At 33.0% G+C, this 17,050-nt stretch overlaps 1 protein-coding gene across 4 annotated transcripts in view; it reads left to right on the top strand.

Moving 5' to 3' along the window:
• LRRC40 (leucine rich repeat containing 40) overlaps positions 1 to 17,050 on the top strand; it is a 56,044-nt gene that overhangs the window by 13,286 nt on the left and 25,708 nt on the right. For all 4 annotated transcript variants that reach the window (XR_001181192.2, XM_004762998.3, XM_013061649.2 and 1 more), the window contains exons 2-9: positions 595 to 776; positions 1,850 to 1,923; positions 4,597 to 4,726; positions 7,856 to 7,979; positions 11,033 to 11,175; positions 12,596 to 12,768; positions 14,048 to 14,135; positions 14,253 to 14,298. Coding sequence is in view for 3 of the 4 variants with exons in the window: in XM_004762998.3 (XP_004763055.1) it covers positions 595 to 776; positions 1,850 to 1,923; positions 4,597 to 4,726; positions 7,856 to 7,979; positions 11,033 to 11,175; positions 12,596 to 12,768; positions 14,048 to 14,135; positions 14,253 to 14,298 (960 nt within the window). In the remaining variant the exon portion in view is untranslated. The remainder of the gene's footprint in view (positions 1 to 594; positions 777 to 1,849; positions 1,924 to 4,596; positions 4,727 to 7,855; positions 7,980 to 11,032; positions 11,176 to 12,595; positions 12,769 to 14,047; positions 14,136 to 14,252; positions 14,299 to 17,050) is intronic.

Below are 17,050 nucleotides of genomic sequence, written 5' to 3'. Positions count from 1 at the left end.
TAAATGAGTATGTTGGAAAATTACCTCTTACTTATTAGCTATTACTATTACCAGTGCTTTCTCAGACACTATATACTCCTGTTGTAAAACTCATGACATCCTCTTATAAATGTTGATTTTCATGCTTTTATTGTGTTAGCATAATGGTAAAGTCTCTTCCTTATTGTCTTATATATCTACTACAATGTGCTATGAAGAGTATGTGTATAGTAAATATAGCCGAATGACAATAAAATGGCTCAGGTTGTGATCTCAGGGTCCTGGGATCAAGTCCCATATGGGGCTTCTTGCTCAGCAGGGATCCTGCTTTTCCTTCTCCTTCTGCCTGCCCCTTGCCCTTCTTGTGCTCTTTCTCTCTCTCTGACAAATAAATAAAGTCTTCAAAAAAATATGTAAGATTTAATATATAAAATACATACTCTGTTTTTTAATAAAATCAACTTCGGATATAAATTATTGCTTTTTGAATTGTTAAAAAGTTTTACTGTCTCAGAAAATGCTTTTCATTAGATAAATTGAATGGCTGTTATAGAAGTATGTCACTTAGTATGTCATTTCTTTTCTTTCTTCTTGGTGTGGTGGTGATGGAAATAGTACCTCAGTGTGTCTGGAGAATAAATGTGGATATTCCTGAGGAAGCTAATCAGAATCTTTCATTCAGTACTACTGAGCGATGGTGGGAGCAGACGGATTTGACCAAACTAATCATATCCAACAATAAACTTCAGTCACTTACAGATGACCTACGACTCCTGCCTGCACTCACTGTTCTTGATGTAAGTTAATGGATACGAATATGGGTCATTAGTTAAAGAGACTCTGAAGGTAAATTTAGGCTTTGATAAGCAGAAAATGTGTTTAATTGGTAGAATGCAAGGAAGAATAAATTATTGATAGGCAGAGCCTAATGGTTAAGAGTGCACTTATAGAACATCAGGTTTGCAATTCTGACTATGTCACTTGATAGCTGTGTGATCTTGGGAAAGTTACTTCATTGTACTTCAGTTTCCACATCTATAAACCAGGACTGACACTACTTATTTTTATAAAAATTGTTATTAGAATTTAATGCAGTATTACATGCCAATAATCCATATTTAACAAGTGGTTGCTGTTGCTCATCTTTTTTTTTATTGCTATTATTTTTCTCTTCATTATTCTAGACATTAAAGCAGTACTTGAACTTACTTTTTTTTTTTAAACTTCAATACTGACTTAAATTATTGAACTTAACTTTTTGTGTGTTTATTCAAGGGCAAATTTTTAGTGCCATTGCCATGTTATACAGTAAAGCATGAGTAGTTTATTGCACAGTCTCTGGAGTTTGGATGTACTCTACTTAGTAACATCAGAAATCTTCCAATTCATGTCAGAAAGTGTTAGATCTGGTCAAATTTCTAGAGAAGATTTTTATTTTCGAATTTACAAAATGCATGGATTGGCTTAGATGTTCTCTAAGGTTCCTTGTATCTTGAAAATAATATGAGAACATAATAGAGGTCCCCCCTCCTCTTTTTTTTTTTTTTTGTATATGTTGACATGAATCATACCATCAAGTGCTAATTGTTTCTAACCCTCTCATCTCTCATGTAAGACTGAGATTCTGCTCAGTGATTTTAATTGTAATATCTAAAATTGATGACTTACCACTTCATGATTTTTGAACAGGAGTTTAGTCAACTTCAATCAAATGCCTTTTCTTCTTCTGTACATAGAATAAATTAATACTCCAACTATGCTATTGAATTAGAATAATAGAATTATTGTTGAAAAGCTTTGTACAATGGCAAACTCATATGTGGTTAATTATAAGACTAAGATAATTGAAATTTTTTTTAATACATTTTAGATACATGATAACCAGCTGACATCCCTTCCTTCTGCTATAGGAGAGTTAGAAAATCTTCAGAAACTTAATGTCAGGTAAAAATTAAGCTTATTTAATTTCAATATTGCTAATATAAGAGTATAAATCTAATATCCTTTAATATTTTTTTAATACTAGAAAATATTTTTGTATTATCTCAGGAAGTAGTAAAAGCAGTGTAAGATTTTTTTTTAATTTTAAGATTTTATGTATTTATTTGAGAGAAAGAGTGAGATAGAGAGCAGGGGAGAGGGGTAGAGGGGGGAAACAAAATCCCCACTGAGCCGGGACCTTGACGTGGGACTTGATCCCACGACCTGGGATCATGACCTGAGCCAAAGGCAGATGCTTAACTGACTGAACCACCCAGGTACCCCACAGTAAGAAATTTAAATTTTCTCAGATTATTTTTGTTTTAGAATTGCCTGCATGTTTTTCTGATTATACAAATGTAAAGCCAGTTGATTTTTAAAGTCCTTTTTGTTTTATTTATTTATTTCATTTTTAAAAAGATTTTACTTATTTAGTTGAGAGGGAAAGTGTGAGAGAGAAAGCATGAGTGTGCAGGGGCCAGAGAGAGAGGGACAGGCAGACTCCCTGTTGAGCTGTGCTCCTGAGGACCTGGGGCTCAATACCAGGACCCTGGGATAATTACCTGAGGCAAAGGCTGATGCTTAACTAACTGAACCACCCAGGCATCCTCTTTTTGTTTTATGTTTATGTAACAATTTTTACTGGTTATTTTAGTAACCTTTTATTGATATCTCAGGTTTTAAGTTACTTTGATATTTAAAAAAAATCTTGGTTAAGCAATATGAAAAAATTGGAAATAATTCTTTCATTAATGATGAAAAATGTCATGGTTTTAGTATTAGTAGCTTTTAAACTTTTCTGAGGATTCCTGGAGTTCTACAGATATGCTTCTGGTACTTGTTGATAGGTATTTTGGAAGCCAGGTGGCTAAGACTGGCTAACTTTGTTTGCCCTTCAATATACACCTAGACTTCCAAGAAATAATAAATACCTTAGATACATTTTATATATACAGATTAGGGGAAAGGGATTTGGGAAGATTTCATTTAGGAGATAAAAAGGTTTATTAAGTGTTCAAAACATGTTTTGAAAAACTGGTTTATAAAATTGGTAAGGTTACAGATCTACATCAGTGTTCTGTGATTAAGTCAGTTGCTTTGAGGGAGAACGTTTCCTTTAGTTAGAGTTTTCATCTATTGAAAAAATTACCACAAATCAGCAAAAATATCTATACATCAAAGCTGCTAATCGTTTAGAGCTACATCAGAACCTTTTCCCCATACAAGTCCAAAGCATGGGTGTGACCTGCAAAGGCAAGAATGGGTAGGGTTGAGAGAATATGAGAGGAAGCATGGATTAGGTATGGCTTTAGCTTTAGCTTCCAGCACTTCAGACTATTAAGCTTTAGGGTGGACTACTTCCCCGCTATTTCAGTTGGGAAACAAATGGAGGAGATATGTAGCTAGGATTACATCTCTGCCCAACTACATTCCTGTGAAATCTACAAAGATTTTAATTAGGTGACCAACAATAATAACCAATTTTTAACATTTTTTTTAGTGTTTTTTATTTATTTATTTGACAGAGAGAGAGGGATCACAAGCAGACAGAGAGGCAGGCAGGGTGCGGGGGAAGCAGGCTCCCCACTGAACAGAGAGCCCAATGCGGGGCTTGATCCCAGGGCCCTGAGATCATGACCTAAGCTGAAGGCAGAGGCTTAACCCACTGAGACACCCTGGTTCCCCTAATGTTTTTTATTTATTTTAGATGACATCTTTTGGTATTTTTGTTTCAGCTAGTTTTATTTTTATGTAATATAAGGTTATTTTTTACCCCATTATATTTCTTATTCCGCCCTGTTATTTGTTAAGTAATTGTAGATGGCATGAAAATAGAATGGAATTCCTGAGTGAATAGTTGAGATAAATCTGGGAACAAATTAAATCAGGTCATCTCTTAATTATTAGGGAATGTATCATCTTCAGTGACTTGGGTCTTCTAAAACAATAAACTGAGTATCTCTACAAAAAGACTGAGCTGAAAAATTAAGACTAAGTACAAAGAGTGGAGTTGCATATTATATTTAGCGGGACATACCAGGCCCTTTAACAGAAATAGCTATTTTTGTCTGGAGTGCTAGCTTAAAAACATAATCCCCATAGAAGCTGTTACTCCACTGTAATGTATATGTGCCCATATCTGTGTCAGAATCCTAAAATTCAGATACAGGGGCGCTTGGGTAGCTCAGTTGGTTAAGTGTCTTAGGCTTAGGTGATGATCTCGGGGTCCTGGGGTCCTGGGATCGAGTCCTGCTTCGGGCTCCCTGCTTAGTGGTGAGCCTGCTTCTCCTCTCCCTCTGCCCCTTCCCCAACTTGTGCTCTCGTGAGCACTCTCTCTCTCTCTCTCTCAAATAAATAAAATCTTTAAAGTAAAATAAAATAAAATTCAGATACAATATAAAAAATTAAAATTTATGATTTGGTTAAAACTTTTGTTCTTTTATTTTCTTTGAAACTCTCAATTTGATTACTTTAGATGACTATAATCTTAATGAGCTATATGTGAAGTTTGATAAGTTTTTAGAACTATAACCATATTTCATTTTTATAAATGAGCCCATGTATTGGTTAGCAAAAATACCTTTACAAATATTTATTATTACCAAATTACTTAGCATTTATTTTATCAATCCATAGCCATAACAAACTGCAAATACTACCTGAAGAAATTACAAAGCTAAGAAACCTGAAAGGCCTATATCTCCAGCATAATGAACTAACTTGCATACCAGAGGGATTTGAACAACTTTTCAATTTAGAAGATTTGGTAAGTTGTGATTTTCCAATTTTTATATAATTTGGGGCTGATGTGATTTTTCATCAGGCTGAGAAATTGGATGTATGATTGAAATCATGAAAAACATGGACACCTGGTTATATGACTAGATTCTCAGAAACTGCATTTCAATAAGATTGCTAAATTAATAATTGTTAAATTTGTTTTTCCTATTTTTTCTTATAAAATCATGTCAGGTTTTAATAAAGAATAGAGTGTGGGAAGGGGGTGATAAGGAATGGCTGATATTCAGAGGATTTTATGGCTTTGCAAAATAGGGAAAATGTATCTTTAGCATACAAATTCCCATTTCTATACCCGTTCCTTCTTTATTGTCCCTATAACCCTCCTGTCCTTTGAATGTCCAAACAGTCCCTTTAATGCCTGCCTTTTCTTCGCTATTTTTCAAAATGTCCACCTTACCTTGCAAATTTTCATTCCATCTATGTCACATCCAGAATGGAGATAACCATAAAGCAAAACAGATATTATTATTTTTTTTAAAGATTTTATTTATTTATGTGACAGAGAGAGAGATCACAACGAGACAGCACAGCAAGTAGAGGGAGAGGAGGAAGCAGGCTCCCCACTGAGCAGAAAGCCAGATGTGGGGCTCGATCCCAGGACCCTGAGATCATGACCTGAGCCGAAGGCAGAGGCTCAACCCACTGAGCCCTGGCAGCCCAAAACAGATTTTATTTTAAGAGTAATGAAAATAATAAGCACTTTGCTTTGTACTTTACATATAGCAAGGTACATAGTTTTATCCCCTAATTCAGATATGGAACTACAGTTTATTTAAAAAAAAAAAAAGTACCTTATCTGAAGCCATGTAAACTAATAGATAATGAATTCAGGATTTTAACATAAGTCGGTTTGACTCCAAAGTGTATCCCTTTTTTTCTCCTACTGTACCCCTGAAGGAGTAAGATTCCACTAGATTAGATTAGTTGTTCTGATATATAATCTATACTACACATAGTTATTTCCTCTTACATTCTTATTGTTTTCCTTATTACATGTTTTCAGAAACTTATGTCACTTTAGTCAAAGTTTATTTCTCATTAAAGGGGAAATTAATTCTTTTACCTCTTTTTTTTCCCTATAAATACATCTTTCTTGATATTTCTTTCATCCGTTCTAGTGTTTGAAATCAACATATATAACTTTCCTTAACTGTCCTTTAGTACCTGTCTTTGTCTTTCAATGTGAGCAGATTGGAAATAAGGTTTGGAAAGTTAAAGACATAGGTAGATAAGATGAGTGGCTAATGAAAGGGCCATCAGATTTTTTTATATTCTAATGGTAAAAGATAACAATTGGTATATTAAAAAAAGAAGAGTATTTAGAAAGAAGATCTAATAAACTATAGCAGTTCTCAGTTATTTCCTTTTCATGGGTTCTTAGATAGTCATTTGCATAATGAAAGGATAGTTCAGTTCAAAATTGTGTTCTTAGGGACTCAGTATCCCAATCATAAATGTAAGCAAAAGTACATCACAACATTAGAAATATAAGCATGTTTAATAATTTAAGCTAGTAATTTTCCTTAAATTTATATAAAAACTGCTTAGCAATGATACTAAATATTTATTGAAGAAATGACAGCATAAATACTGATTAATTTATGTATAATGTACTTATATTTAATTTAATTATTAGCCACAATAATTAAATGTTTAAATTTATTAGTAATTTTGTTGATTTGGGTTCTCTAAAAGATCTTAAGAATTTGTGAATTAATATCTTCTGTATCAAAAACTTTTAAAAGTTTTTTATTTTGAAATAATTCTAGATTTGCAAAAATGTTAAGAGATTACAGAGAGTTACTTTATACTCTTCACCTAGCTTTTCTTAATTTGATATTTTACATACCCATGGGACATTTGAAAAACTAAGAAATTAACATTGGTACAGTATTACTAACTGCAGTATAGATTTTATTAAGATTTTCCCAGCTTTTCCACTAATGTCCTTTTTTTTTGTTCCAGGATCCAATCCAGAATACTACATTGCATTTAGTGTCAGTAATTTTTGATATTACAAAATATTTATTCAGTAGTAATCTGTTCATTCTTAGTGTTTAGAGTATTGGCGTTGTAGATTGTTGTTTCCTGTTGTTGATTATGATATGTTATTTTGTGTTATTTATAATTGTAGCCGTGTTTTATAAAGAATAGCTGATCTAGAATTTTATTTTTTTCTGTCTTCTTAATTGACTTAGAGAATGTAACTGTTTAATGTTAGGCTAAATGAGTCTTCAGAGAACAAGTTCCCTTAAGTCATTTTTTTTTTTTTAATTCATTATTACAACTAGCCCTACCTAACAGTTTGCTGATAGCTAGTGGAGTACTTACCCCTAATTCAGATGTCATAAGAGTTATTTGTCTTTTAAACAGAGTCTCAAAAAACGTTCTCTTCAAAACTGTGTTTATGTTTTAAAGAAAGAAACAGAAACAATGACTTAAAAAAACAGGTATAGACACTAATTAGGCAAGCTTAAATGAAGGAAAAGCAGAAAGTAAACTTCTGGACTTAGTCAAAGCAGACTTGCTGAGGTCGGCGGAAGAACCAAGAGGGAATATATTTTTCCTTAAAAATTAAAACATCTGTTTTCTCAGGTTTATTTTTTTTTCTTTCATGATTTTTTTTCTCTTGCAATGGCATTTTTCATTTCATACTACTGTTTACCTAATCAGTTTGCCTAATTTATCCTATGTACTCAATAAATATCAGATGGACAGATAGATTTTTTTAATTAAAAACATGATACATGATATAGCATGACTTAGTAATAACAGAAACCTTTATGTAAAGTATTTCTGAAGTTAGAATTAATTCTGATTCCTTTGTGCTCCATTACTGGGCACATGGTCTGAGGTCATGAATGACAGACATCTTGTGAAATTGTCAGTGGATGAGAGTTATAAAAATTACCACCTCTAAAATAGTCTTCGTATTGTAATCTCCTCAAACCCTCGAATCTCTTTGAGGGAGCAATTATTTATTAATTTATTTATTGATCAATATATATATATATTTATTTATCGATGATTTATTGATAAATAAATTGATTTATTGATAGATGGATAGATTGATTGATTCATTGTCTTTCTAAAGGATATTTCCAACAATCGTCTTACAACTGTTCCTGCTAGTTTTTCTTCTCTCTCCAGTCTGGTGCGACTTAATCTTTCCAGCAATCAACTGAAGAGTTTGCCAGCAGAAATAAGTGGAATGAAAAGTAAATCTTCTCTATTTTAAAATATACATGATATGAAGTTGGTGCAACTTATACTTAGAAAAGTAAATTTTAATATTGTTAGTTACAGGGAAGTAAAATAATAGATTTTATGTGGGTAAAGCAAATAATAGCAAATAGTAAGATTTTCTCCAGACCATTATTGTCTAGCTTAACTTTCTAAACAGTTATTACCAAAAGCATATTTTGGCATATCAAAAAGAGGAAAATAAAATATAATTACAAATTATGGTAAAATTATATACCGGAGATATTGATTAAGGTTTTGAGCTGTGTTATCTGTTCATTTATTCAACAATCACTAAGAGGTTATTCCCCTCTAATTGGTGATTCTACTTGTGGTTTTGTTATAGCTGTAGCTTCCTCATGGTCCATAAGTAATGATGCCAGGAGATAGTCTAGTTTTGCCCAAATGGTCAATCATTTTTTAAAAAAGAAAAGGTTAAAATAGTGGTTCTATTGAAGTTTACCATTGAACTATTGTATTTAACATATTCTAGAACTAATATTAAGGGATAAAGAAATTGAAGGCACATTTCAGTACCTTTTAAATAATTATAATTCACTACCTCAGAATTCTTGATTTAGAGGGCAAGATCATTTTTTTGTAAAGGCAAACTGCTATTTCTTGGTTGATGAGCATTCTGTATATCAGCTATCCACTATTTACTTTATCTGGTCTTTTCTGCTAATCATGTATAAGCCCTCTTCATTTTTTTAAACCTCCTTCTTGTGGAGGTTATAGGAGTGATTTTGTATAGTTGATTACAGAACATTTTGAGATAAATTTGTAAAATTGTGCTGTTTTATTTTAGATTAGTAGTCGTTTGTCATTTGTAATAGGAGTGCATACGTTAAATCTTCCATAAATCGAGTTGATATTTTAGGGAAGCCTTTACTTAGGATACTGGTAATTAAGACTTTGCTTATATTTGCCATTTTTCAATACAGGTAATAAAAAGTAGAACTAAACATAAAATATGTTACCTTAGTATGTAAGAAGCTTGAAATTTTTTTTCATAATTTGGATGAACATATCTTGAGAGATGGGAAAAGAGGGAAATCAATAGGAAAATACTTTGAATTTATAGCAGTTTTTCCAATATACTATATAATTAATGATCAGATGCTTTCTTCCTTTAGCCATGACAATGATAACCATGACTTTTAAACTATCACCAGTAGGACATTTAGTTGTTACTTCACTCTTAATGACTGGACCCTAAGAACAATATCTAACATTTGTATGGTTCTTGGGAACTCAAATGCTTTTACGTATATTGTTTTGCCATCACAAAGTTGTGATGTTAGGGGAATGTAAATTAGGGGAATGAGTATTTTTTACGTTTCAAAGGTTCATAAACCTAGGCTTAGAAATTATGTTATATATCATAGAGCCATGGCTGGAATCACAACAGTTCTGTAAGGGCTTGAATCCTTTTACTCCATCCCTGTTGTTCTTTCCACTATGCACTGCTTATATTCTCAGTCAGTACTCTTAAATGCAAACAATTGTAAAAATTTAGTGTCTAACTTTTAAAACTTTCTTTATAGAATTTACTGGATTTGGGTGAATCACATTGTGACTTTAAAATTTTTTTTATTTTATTGTTATTTTTAAAAATTATATTTATTTGAGAGAGAGAGAGCACAAGCAGGGGAAAAGTAGAGGCAGAAAGAGAAGCAGACTCCTCAGTGAGCAGGGAGCCCATATGGGGCTTGAACCCAGGATCACAACCCAAGCTGAAGGCAGACATTTAACTGACTAAACCACCCAGACTTCCAACTGTGACATTTTTAAAAATGCTGTAGCCAACTAATACATAAATTATTATAGTATTTGTTGAAAGTAGTGCTATTATATTTGTTTTGAAAGCAGTTAGCTTCTTTAAAAGCAGTCTAAGGCAATATCAACTCAGTCTTGCATTATGTTAAAATAGGCTCAAAGTACAGCAAAAAAGTTGTAAAAGGTATATCACCTATTCAGACCAAAGGGTGGAGAATGAATTGTGGAAAATTTATGGTGGCTACTGTAAGTGGAAGAATCTGTGATATATATTAGGGAGAAAGCGGCTTACTGAATTTTTAAGGGAAAGAAGACCTTTACATCTTTCTATTTTTGTTTTCTTAATATGCTTTTTTAAGAAAGAAAGATCCAGGAGGTAAGAAAGATTCTGCAAGTAAGAACATCCTTGTTGAGCTATAGTATGCATTCTTGTTCATAGTGTTAGCTAAGATGTTAGAGAAAGCCTGTAATTTAAACAAAAATAGGTAAAGAAAGAAAGAAGACAGGGAGGGACAAAGAGGCCATGTGGATAGATGGAGGAATAGGATGACAAACATAGAAATCCAAGGCTTTTTGACAGAAAGTCAACTGGCCAAATTTAAATACATGAATCTAAGCTACTACTAGCCATTCATATAGCTAGTATGCATCCATGTCTATCTTTAACTACCTTAAGCTTTTTCTTTTTAAAGATGTGGAATTACTGGGTTGCTGGGTGGCTTAGTTGGTTAAGTGGCTGACTCTTGATTTTGGCTTAGGTCATGATCTCAGGGTTATGAGACTGAGCCCTGTCTGTGTCAGGGTCCCTGTGGAATCTGTTTGAGATTCTCTCTCTCCCTCTCCCTCTGTCCCTCCCCCTGCTCCTGCTCTCTCTCTAAATAAAATATTTTAAAAAATGCATAATTACTGAGGGAAGTAATATGTCATAGTTTGTAGTTTGTATATTTTAGAATACCTTAACAGAGTACTGAAGTATTTTGTTTTTTACCATTACAAAGATGATTTGGACTATTATTAAACATCATTTTTAATGTCACATCTGTTTAGTTATAATTAAATATAAAAGCAATCTCAGTTTGTTTATTTCATTCGGGGTATTGTGGATTCTTGATTATTATAGTAGTATACAGTGGCATGGGTTTGTAATTCTTCATGATGATGTACACGTTCTTTGAATGTATATACAATTATAGACCAATATTTTTCTTTTTATTAAAGAATTTTCATTTTCACTTATTATATATTATAGAATTAAAGCATTTGGATTGTAACTCAAATCTCTTAGAAACGGTACCTCCTGAATTGGCTAACATGGAGTCACTAGAATTGCTTTATTTGCGGAGGAATAAATTACGTTTTCTACCAGAATTTCCTTCTTGCAGATTATTAAAGGTAATATTTAGATGATTATTAAATAACTATATATTTTCCAAAAGTTAATTATGAAAATGAAATTTTTACATTGGGAATATGTATTAGTTATAGTGCTATGTTTTTTGTATATTTTTCAGAATTTTAGTATGACTAAATACATTAATGGTATTGCTAGCACTAGTTTTTTTTTTTTTTTAAGAAATAATCAACTTAAATATAAGAATTTATCTATTTCATCTGGGGAGTTGTATATAACTGGAGAAGTTGATGATGAGGCTGACATAGTGTGGTGGAGCCATACTATAGGACACCCGGAGTACTAGGAAGGAATACGCATCTAACTCTGTTTAAGTTGCCACCTTTTATGTTTACCTGATCATTATTGGGTCTGTTTAAAATTAATTACTTTCTTTTGGTTTTAAATAGATAGCATTGTCTTCTAAATTTAACATGTTTTGTTTTCCTTCATGTATACTTTATGTATTAGAGTTAAAAGGGCTTCTCAAACAGAATGGTGGCAATGATAAAAGGAACTGAAAAGGTGATTTAATTAAAGATTAGTTATACATCTGATAATTATAGATTCCATTAGTGGGAGATCACAGTATTTAAATATCACTAATGAGGGACACCTGTGTAGCTCGGTTTGTTAAGTGTCCGACTCTTGGTTTCTGCTCAGGTCATGATCTCAGGGTTGTGAGATGGAGCCCTGTGTCAGGCTCCCTGCTGAGCATGGAGTCTGCTGGAGATGCTTTCTCCCTTTCCCTCTGCCTCTGACCTGCTCACTTGCTCTCTCTCTCTCTAAAGTAAACAAAGAACTCTTTTAAAAAAAACCACTAATGAAAATGTTGAATAACAACAAACTGTAACTTTTTATGCTCATTCTGACTTATTTTAAAACTTTAAATTTTTTATCAGCATGGTTCTTGGATGTGTATTTTTATTATTCTGTAAATGTAACTACTAAATCATTTCTGTGCTTTGGTTTGTAAACTTGGAACTTTCTACCAGATTAAATCTTTAATTATTTTTTAAATTATCAGAAAATCCTTGAAAATGTTCTGTTTTTACCATTTTTAAAAAAATTTATTTGACAGACAGAGATCACAAGTAGGCAGAGAGGCAGGCAGAGAGAGAAGAGGAACAGGCTCCCTGCCTAGCAGAGAGCCTGATGTGGGGCTCAATCCCAAGACCCTGGGATCATGACCTGAGCCTAAGGCAGAGGCTTTAACTCACTGAGCCACCCAGGCGCCCCTGTTTTTACCATTTTTTACTTTGAATTAGCTTACTTGTAATTGATAACTTAGGTACATTAGTAATTAGAAACTTATGTTTTTCCCATGTATTTTTCAGTGATTTGAAATTAAGACTTCAATTTTATTTTTATTTCTATTGAGTATAGAAATAAATACATAATGAGTCATCTTTGGTTTTGTAGGAATTACATGTAGGTGAAAACCAGATTGAAATATTAGGGCCAGAACATCTTAAGCATCTGAATTCTATCCTTGTGCTAGACCTGCGGGATAATAAGATAAAATCTGTTCCAGATGAGATTACACTGCTACAGTCTTTGGAGAGACTTGACCTAAGTAACAATGATATTAGTAGGTAAGTTTAAAGATCAAAGGAATAAAAAATCATACCTGCATTTGCTTATAATTCATAAGTTAATAAGTTATTTAAGATTTGTAAAATACATGTAGAGATCTTTTTTCTCAATTGAATTCACTAAACATTTATTGAACAAGTATCATATGCAGACTTAAAAAGAATGGTTAGGGTTGGTCCTTGGCATCAAGCTTAAAATACTAATAGAATCAGATATACTTACAGGTTACTCTAATCTACTTAGAGCATAAACTAGGAAGTCAGGGTTTTTACAAACTGTTTCGTTCACTGGTCTATCTCTAACTCTTAGATCAGTGTCTGGGTATATAAAGGGTACCTGATAAATATTTGTTGAATTAAATGAATGTAAAGCCATGGGAGAGATAGAAAATACTTTGAAGGCATTAAGGAAGTATAGGAATCAGCAATTTATTGGGAGGATCAGGGCAAATTTTGTGGAAGAGAAAATGTTCTTCGATGATCATTAGGACTGGGACTAGGATGAGGCAAGTTAAGTGCTTAGAGCACAGAATTTAAGAGCACCTTCACCTTCAGGGTCATGCCTCACTCTAGTCCCCCCATATGATCTTTAGAGGATGACCATGATTTTAAAGTGCATATGTACGGTGGTCAGAATGATTTACTTGGTGGGACAAAACTACACAAAGAAAATCTTCAAAGTTCAGAACTGAATTTAGGGCTTGAAAGGTAAATTGAGGCCGTATAGAAAAGGACCTTAAAATGCCTGTGAAGAGTAAGTTTTCATTCTTTAAGAGATGGGAAGCTCCTGAAAGATTAAGACAGAAACAATTTGATTATAATGTCATTAAAAAATAAATTGGTATTGTGCATTGATCATAATGTTTGTGGGATGGGAGTGCTTTTGTACACGGGAAATAGTATTAGATTATTAGGGAAGAATTTCATTTGCTTACTTGAAGGATGAAATCAAAACATTTAGTATCCTTGAGTATGGCTGTCTTGAATCACTGATTCATTCAAATTTACTTTTTACAATTTTTTAGCAAATGTTTTGTAGCTCACCTTTTTTTTTTTTTTTTTAAGCAATCACAATATGACAATTTCAGAACAAATCTGTTTTTTTCTCTTACGTGTTCAGCATTTATTTCAAGGGGAGATATTTTAGACCTATGTTACTTAAGCTCTCTTTGACACTATTATGTATAGTTTCTTATATGTTGTTGTTTTAGAGTCAACTGTTGGTTGAATTATACTTACTCTTCATGTTTTCCCTGAAATTGATTTAATTTTTTTGTAGTCTACCCTGTTCATTGGGAAAACTTCATTTGAAATTTCTGGCACTAGAAGGAAATCCTTTAAGAACCATACGAAGAGAAATTATAAATGTAAGCATATTTGGAATTCAGTTCTGATTTTTAAATTTGAAATTCAAATATGCCTGTTGGTCTCTGAAACTGCAAGGTATGTCTTGGTGAACATGTGTCTTCTCTCTACCTTTTCAGAAAGGAACCCAAGAAGTCTTAAAATATCTGCGAAGCAAGATTAAAGGTACTTTTCTATTTTTTCCTTTATTTTGAAGGATAATATGAAAGGCAGCGAAGTGCTAACAGTACATAAATTTACATGTATTTTGGGTGTAAATAATTAGAGGAAATAGTCCCTGGAAGGTGTGGTTCTAATTATGAATCCATATTGGTCATAAATATGCTAGAGTTATAAACATATCCTTAAATTCACAATAATAATGATTTATCCTTAATTTCTTTGATTTGTTACAGTGTATCAATTGGAAAATTCAACAAAGATTCAATAAGCATCTTAGTGCTTTAACTTTGAAAAAGCAAAAAACTTGTCTTTTATAATATAGTATATGAATGCTACTGACTAAGAAGTATATTAATAGTTACTTGAGGGGTTCCTAGGTGGCACAGTGGGTTAAGCCTCTGCCTTCGGCTCGGGTCGGGTCATGATCTCAGGGTCCTGGGATTGAGCCCCGCATTGGGCTCTCTGTTCAGCGGGGAGCCTGCTTCCCTCTCTCTCTGCCTGCCTCTCTGCCTACTTGTGATCTCTGTCTGTCAAATAAATAAATAAAATCTTTAAAAAAAAATAGTTACTTGAATATCTGCTTCATGTATAGTTTTGCTATATTCTAACAAGTGTAAAGATAAAACACATTTTCCAGGGTATATTAATTTAGCATGAATGTGTACCAAAAGAGAAAATGATACTATACATTTAATTTTTATTTATCTATCTATTTGTTGATTTATTTTTAAAGATTTTATTTTTATCTGAGACAGAGAGAGAGGGAGAGCACAAGCAGAGGGAGCAGAAAGCTCCTCTCTGAGCAAGGAGCCCTATGTAGGACTTGATCCCAAGACCCTGGGATCATGACCTGAGCTAAAGGCATATGCTTAACTGACTGAGCCACCCAGTCATCCCATATACATTTAATTTTTAATGCTTCACTAAAATTGTACTATATCCCAATTTTTATTTTATGCATATCATTGTAGGATACACTAGAGTATTAAAGAAAAGTGAGCTATACTAGTGTATTGCTGCATAACAAACACTCTACAACTTAGTGGCTAAATACTGCAACTGTTAATTTAGCTCATGACTTTGTTGGTTATGCACAGCCTAACCTAGCACTGTATTGCCAATCAGTGTATGTAACATGAATAAGATAATTATATATTTCAGCAATTTTCATTTTCCTCCTTGACCTTCAAATCAAGTAACATAATTTTCTAAGACTCTTATTTCCTGCCAATCAAGGAGTTTCCTTTCTTTTCTAGGTATGCTTTCTCTTTCAGAAAAATTTAATTATTCTGATATGAATCAGTTAGAAGTCATATCAGAATAATCAAAAAAATTTTTAAAGACTGAATTTTTTCAGAGTAGTTTTATGTTTACAACGAAATTGAGAGGAAGGTACAGATATTTCCCATATATCCTCTGCCCCCACACACACATAGCGTCCCTCATTTATCAACATCATTTATCTGAATGGTACATTCTTTACCAAAGATGAACGTACATCGACACATCGTAATCATAGCCCATAGTTAACCTTGGAGTTCACTCTTGTTGTAATATATTCTATGGATTTGGACAACTGATAGGTATTCCCCATTGTAGTATCATACAATGTATTTTCACTGCCCTAAAAATCTTCTGTGATATGCCTGTTTATCCTCTTATCCCCTCTATCACCACGTATCTGGCAACAATTTCCAGAACATCATGTAATTGGAATCTTTCAGATAGACTTCTTTCCCTTTGTAGTATGCACTTAAGTGTTTTCCGTGCTTTTCATGGCTTGATAGTTCATTTTTCTTTAGCACTGAATAACCTGTTGTCTGGATGTACTACAGTTTATTTATTCACCCCACTAAAGCAAATGTTGGTTGCTTCCAAGTTTTGGCAATTATGAATAAAGCTATTCTTTTTTGCATGTGGATTTCCTGATGTTTTAGCACCATTTATGGAAGAGACCATCTTTACTCCATTGTATTATTGCCTTTGTTTCTTTGTTAAAAATGAGTTGACTGTATTTATGGGCTCTCCGTTCTGTTCTGTTGATCTATTTGTTCTTTTGGCAATTTGACACTGTCTCAATTTCAGTAGCTTTATAGTAAGTCTTTAAGTTGGATAGTGTCAGTCTTCCAACTTTGTTCTCTAATCAATATTGTGTTGGCTATTTTGAGTCTTTTGCTGCTTTTTGTAAATTTTAGAATCAGTTTGTCACCATCCACAAAATAATTTGCTGGGATTTTGACTGGGACTGCATTGAATTTATAGATCAAGTAGGAAAGAAGGGACATCTTCGCAATATTGAGAACTTTTATCCGTGAATACTGTCTCTCCATTTATGTAGTGCTTTGATTCATTCATCAGAGTTTTGTAACTTTCCTCATAGAGTTTTTAATACATATTTTGTCATATTTATATGTAAGTATTTCATTTGGGGGGATACTAATTAGTATTATATTTTTAATTTCAGGTTCTACTTTTTATTGATAGAAAGGAAAGCAATTTATTTGTTTTTAAAAGATTTTATTTATTTATTTGACAGAGACACAGAGAGAGAGAGCGAGGGAACACAAACAGAGGGAGTGGGAGAGGGAGAAGCAGGCTTTCTGCTGAGCAGGGAGTCCAATGCAGGGGTCAATCCCAGGACCCTGGGATCATGACCTGAGCCAAAGGCAGAAGACACTTAACCACTGAGCCACTCAGGTGCCCCAGAAAGCAATTTATTTTTATATATTGACCTTGTATCCTGCAACTTTACATA

The sequence above is a fragment of the Mustela putorius genome, unplaced genomic scaffold (genome assembly GCF_011764305.1).
Source record: "Mustela putorius furo isolate JIRA1106 unplaced genomic scaffold, ASM1176430v1.1 tig00003853_pilon_pilon_pilon, whole genome shotgun sequence".
NCBI lineage: Eukaryota > Metazoa > Chordata > Mammalia > Carnivora > Mustelidae > Mustela > Mustela putorius.
This window is presented reverse-complemented; position numbering and strand designations above follow the sequence as displayed.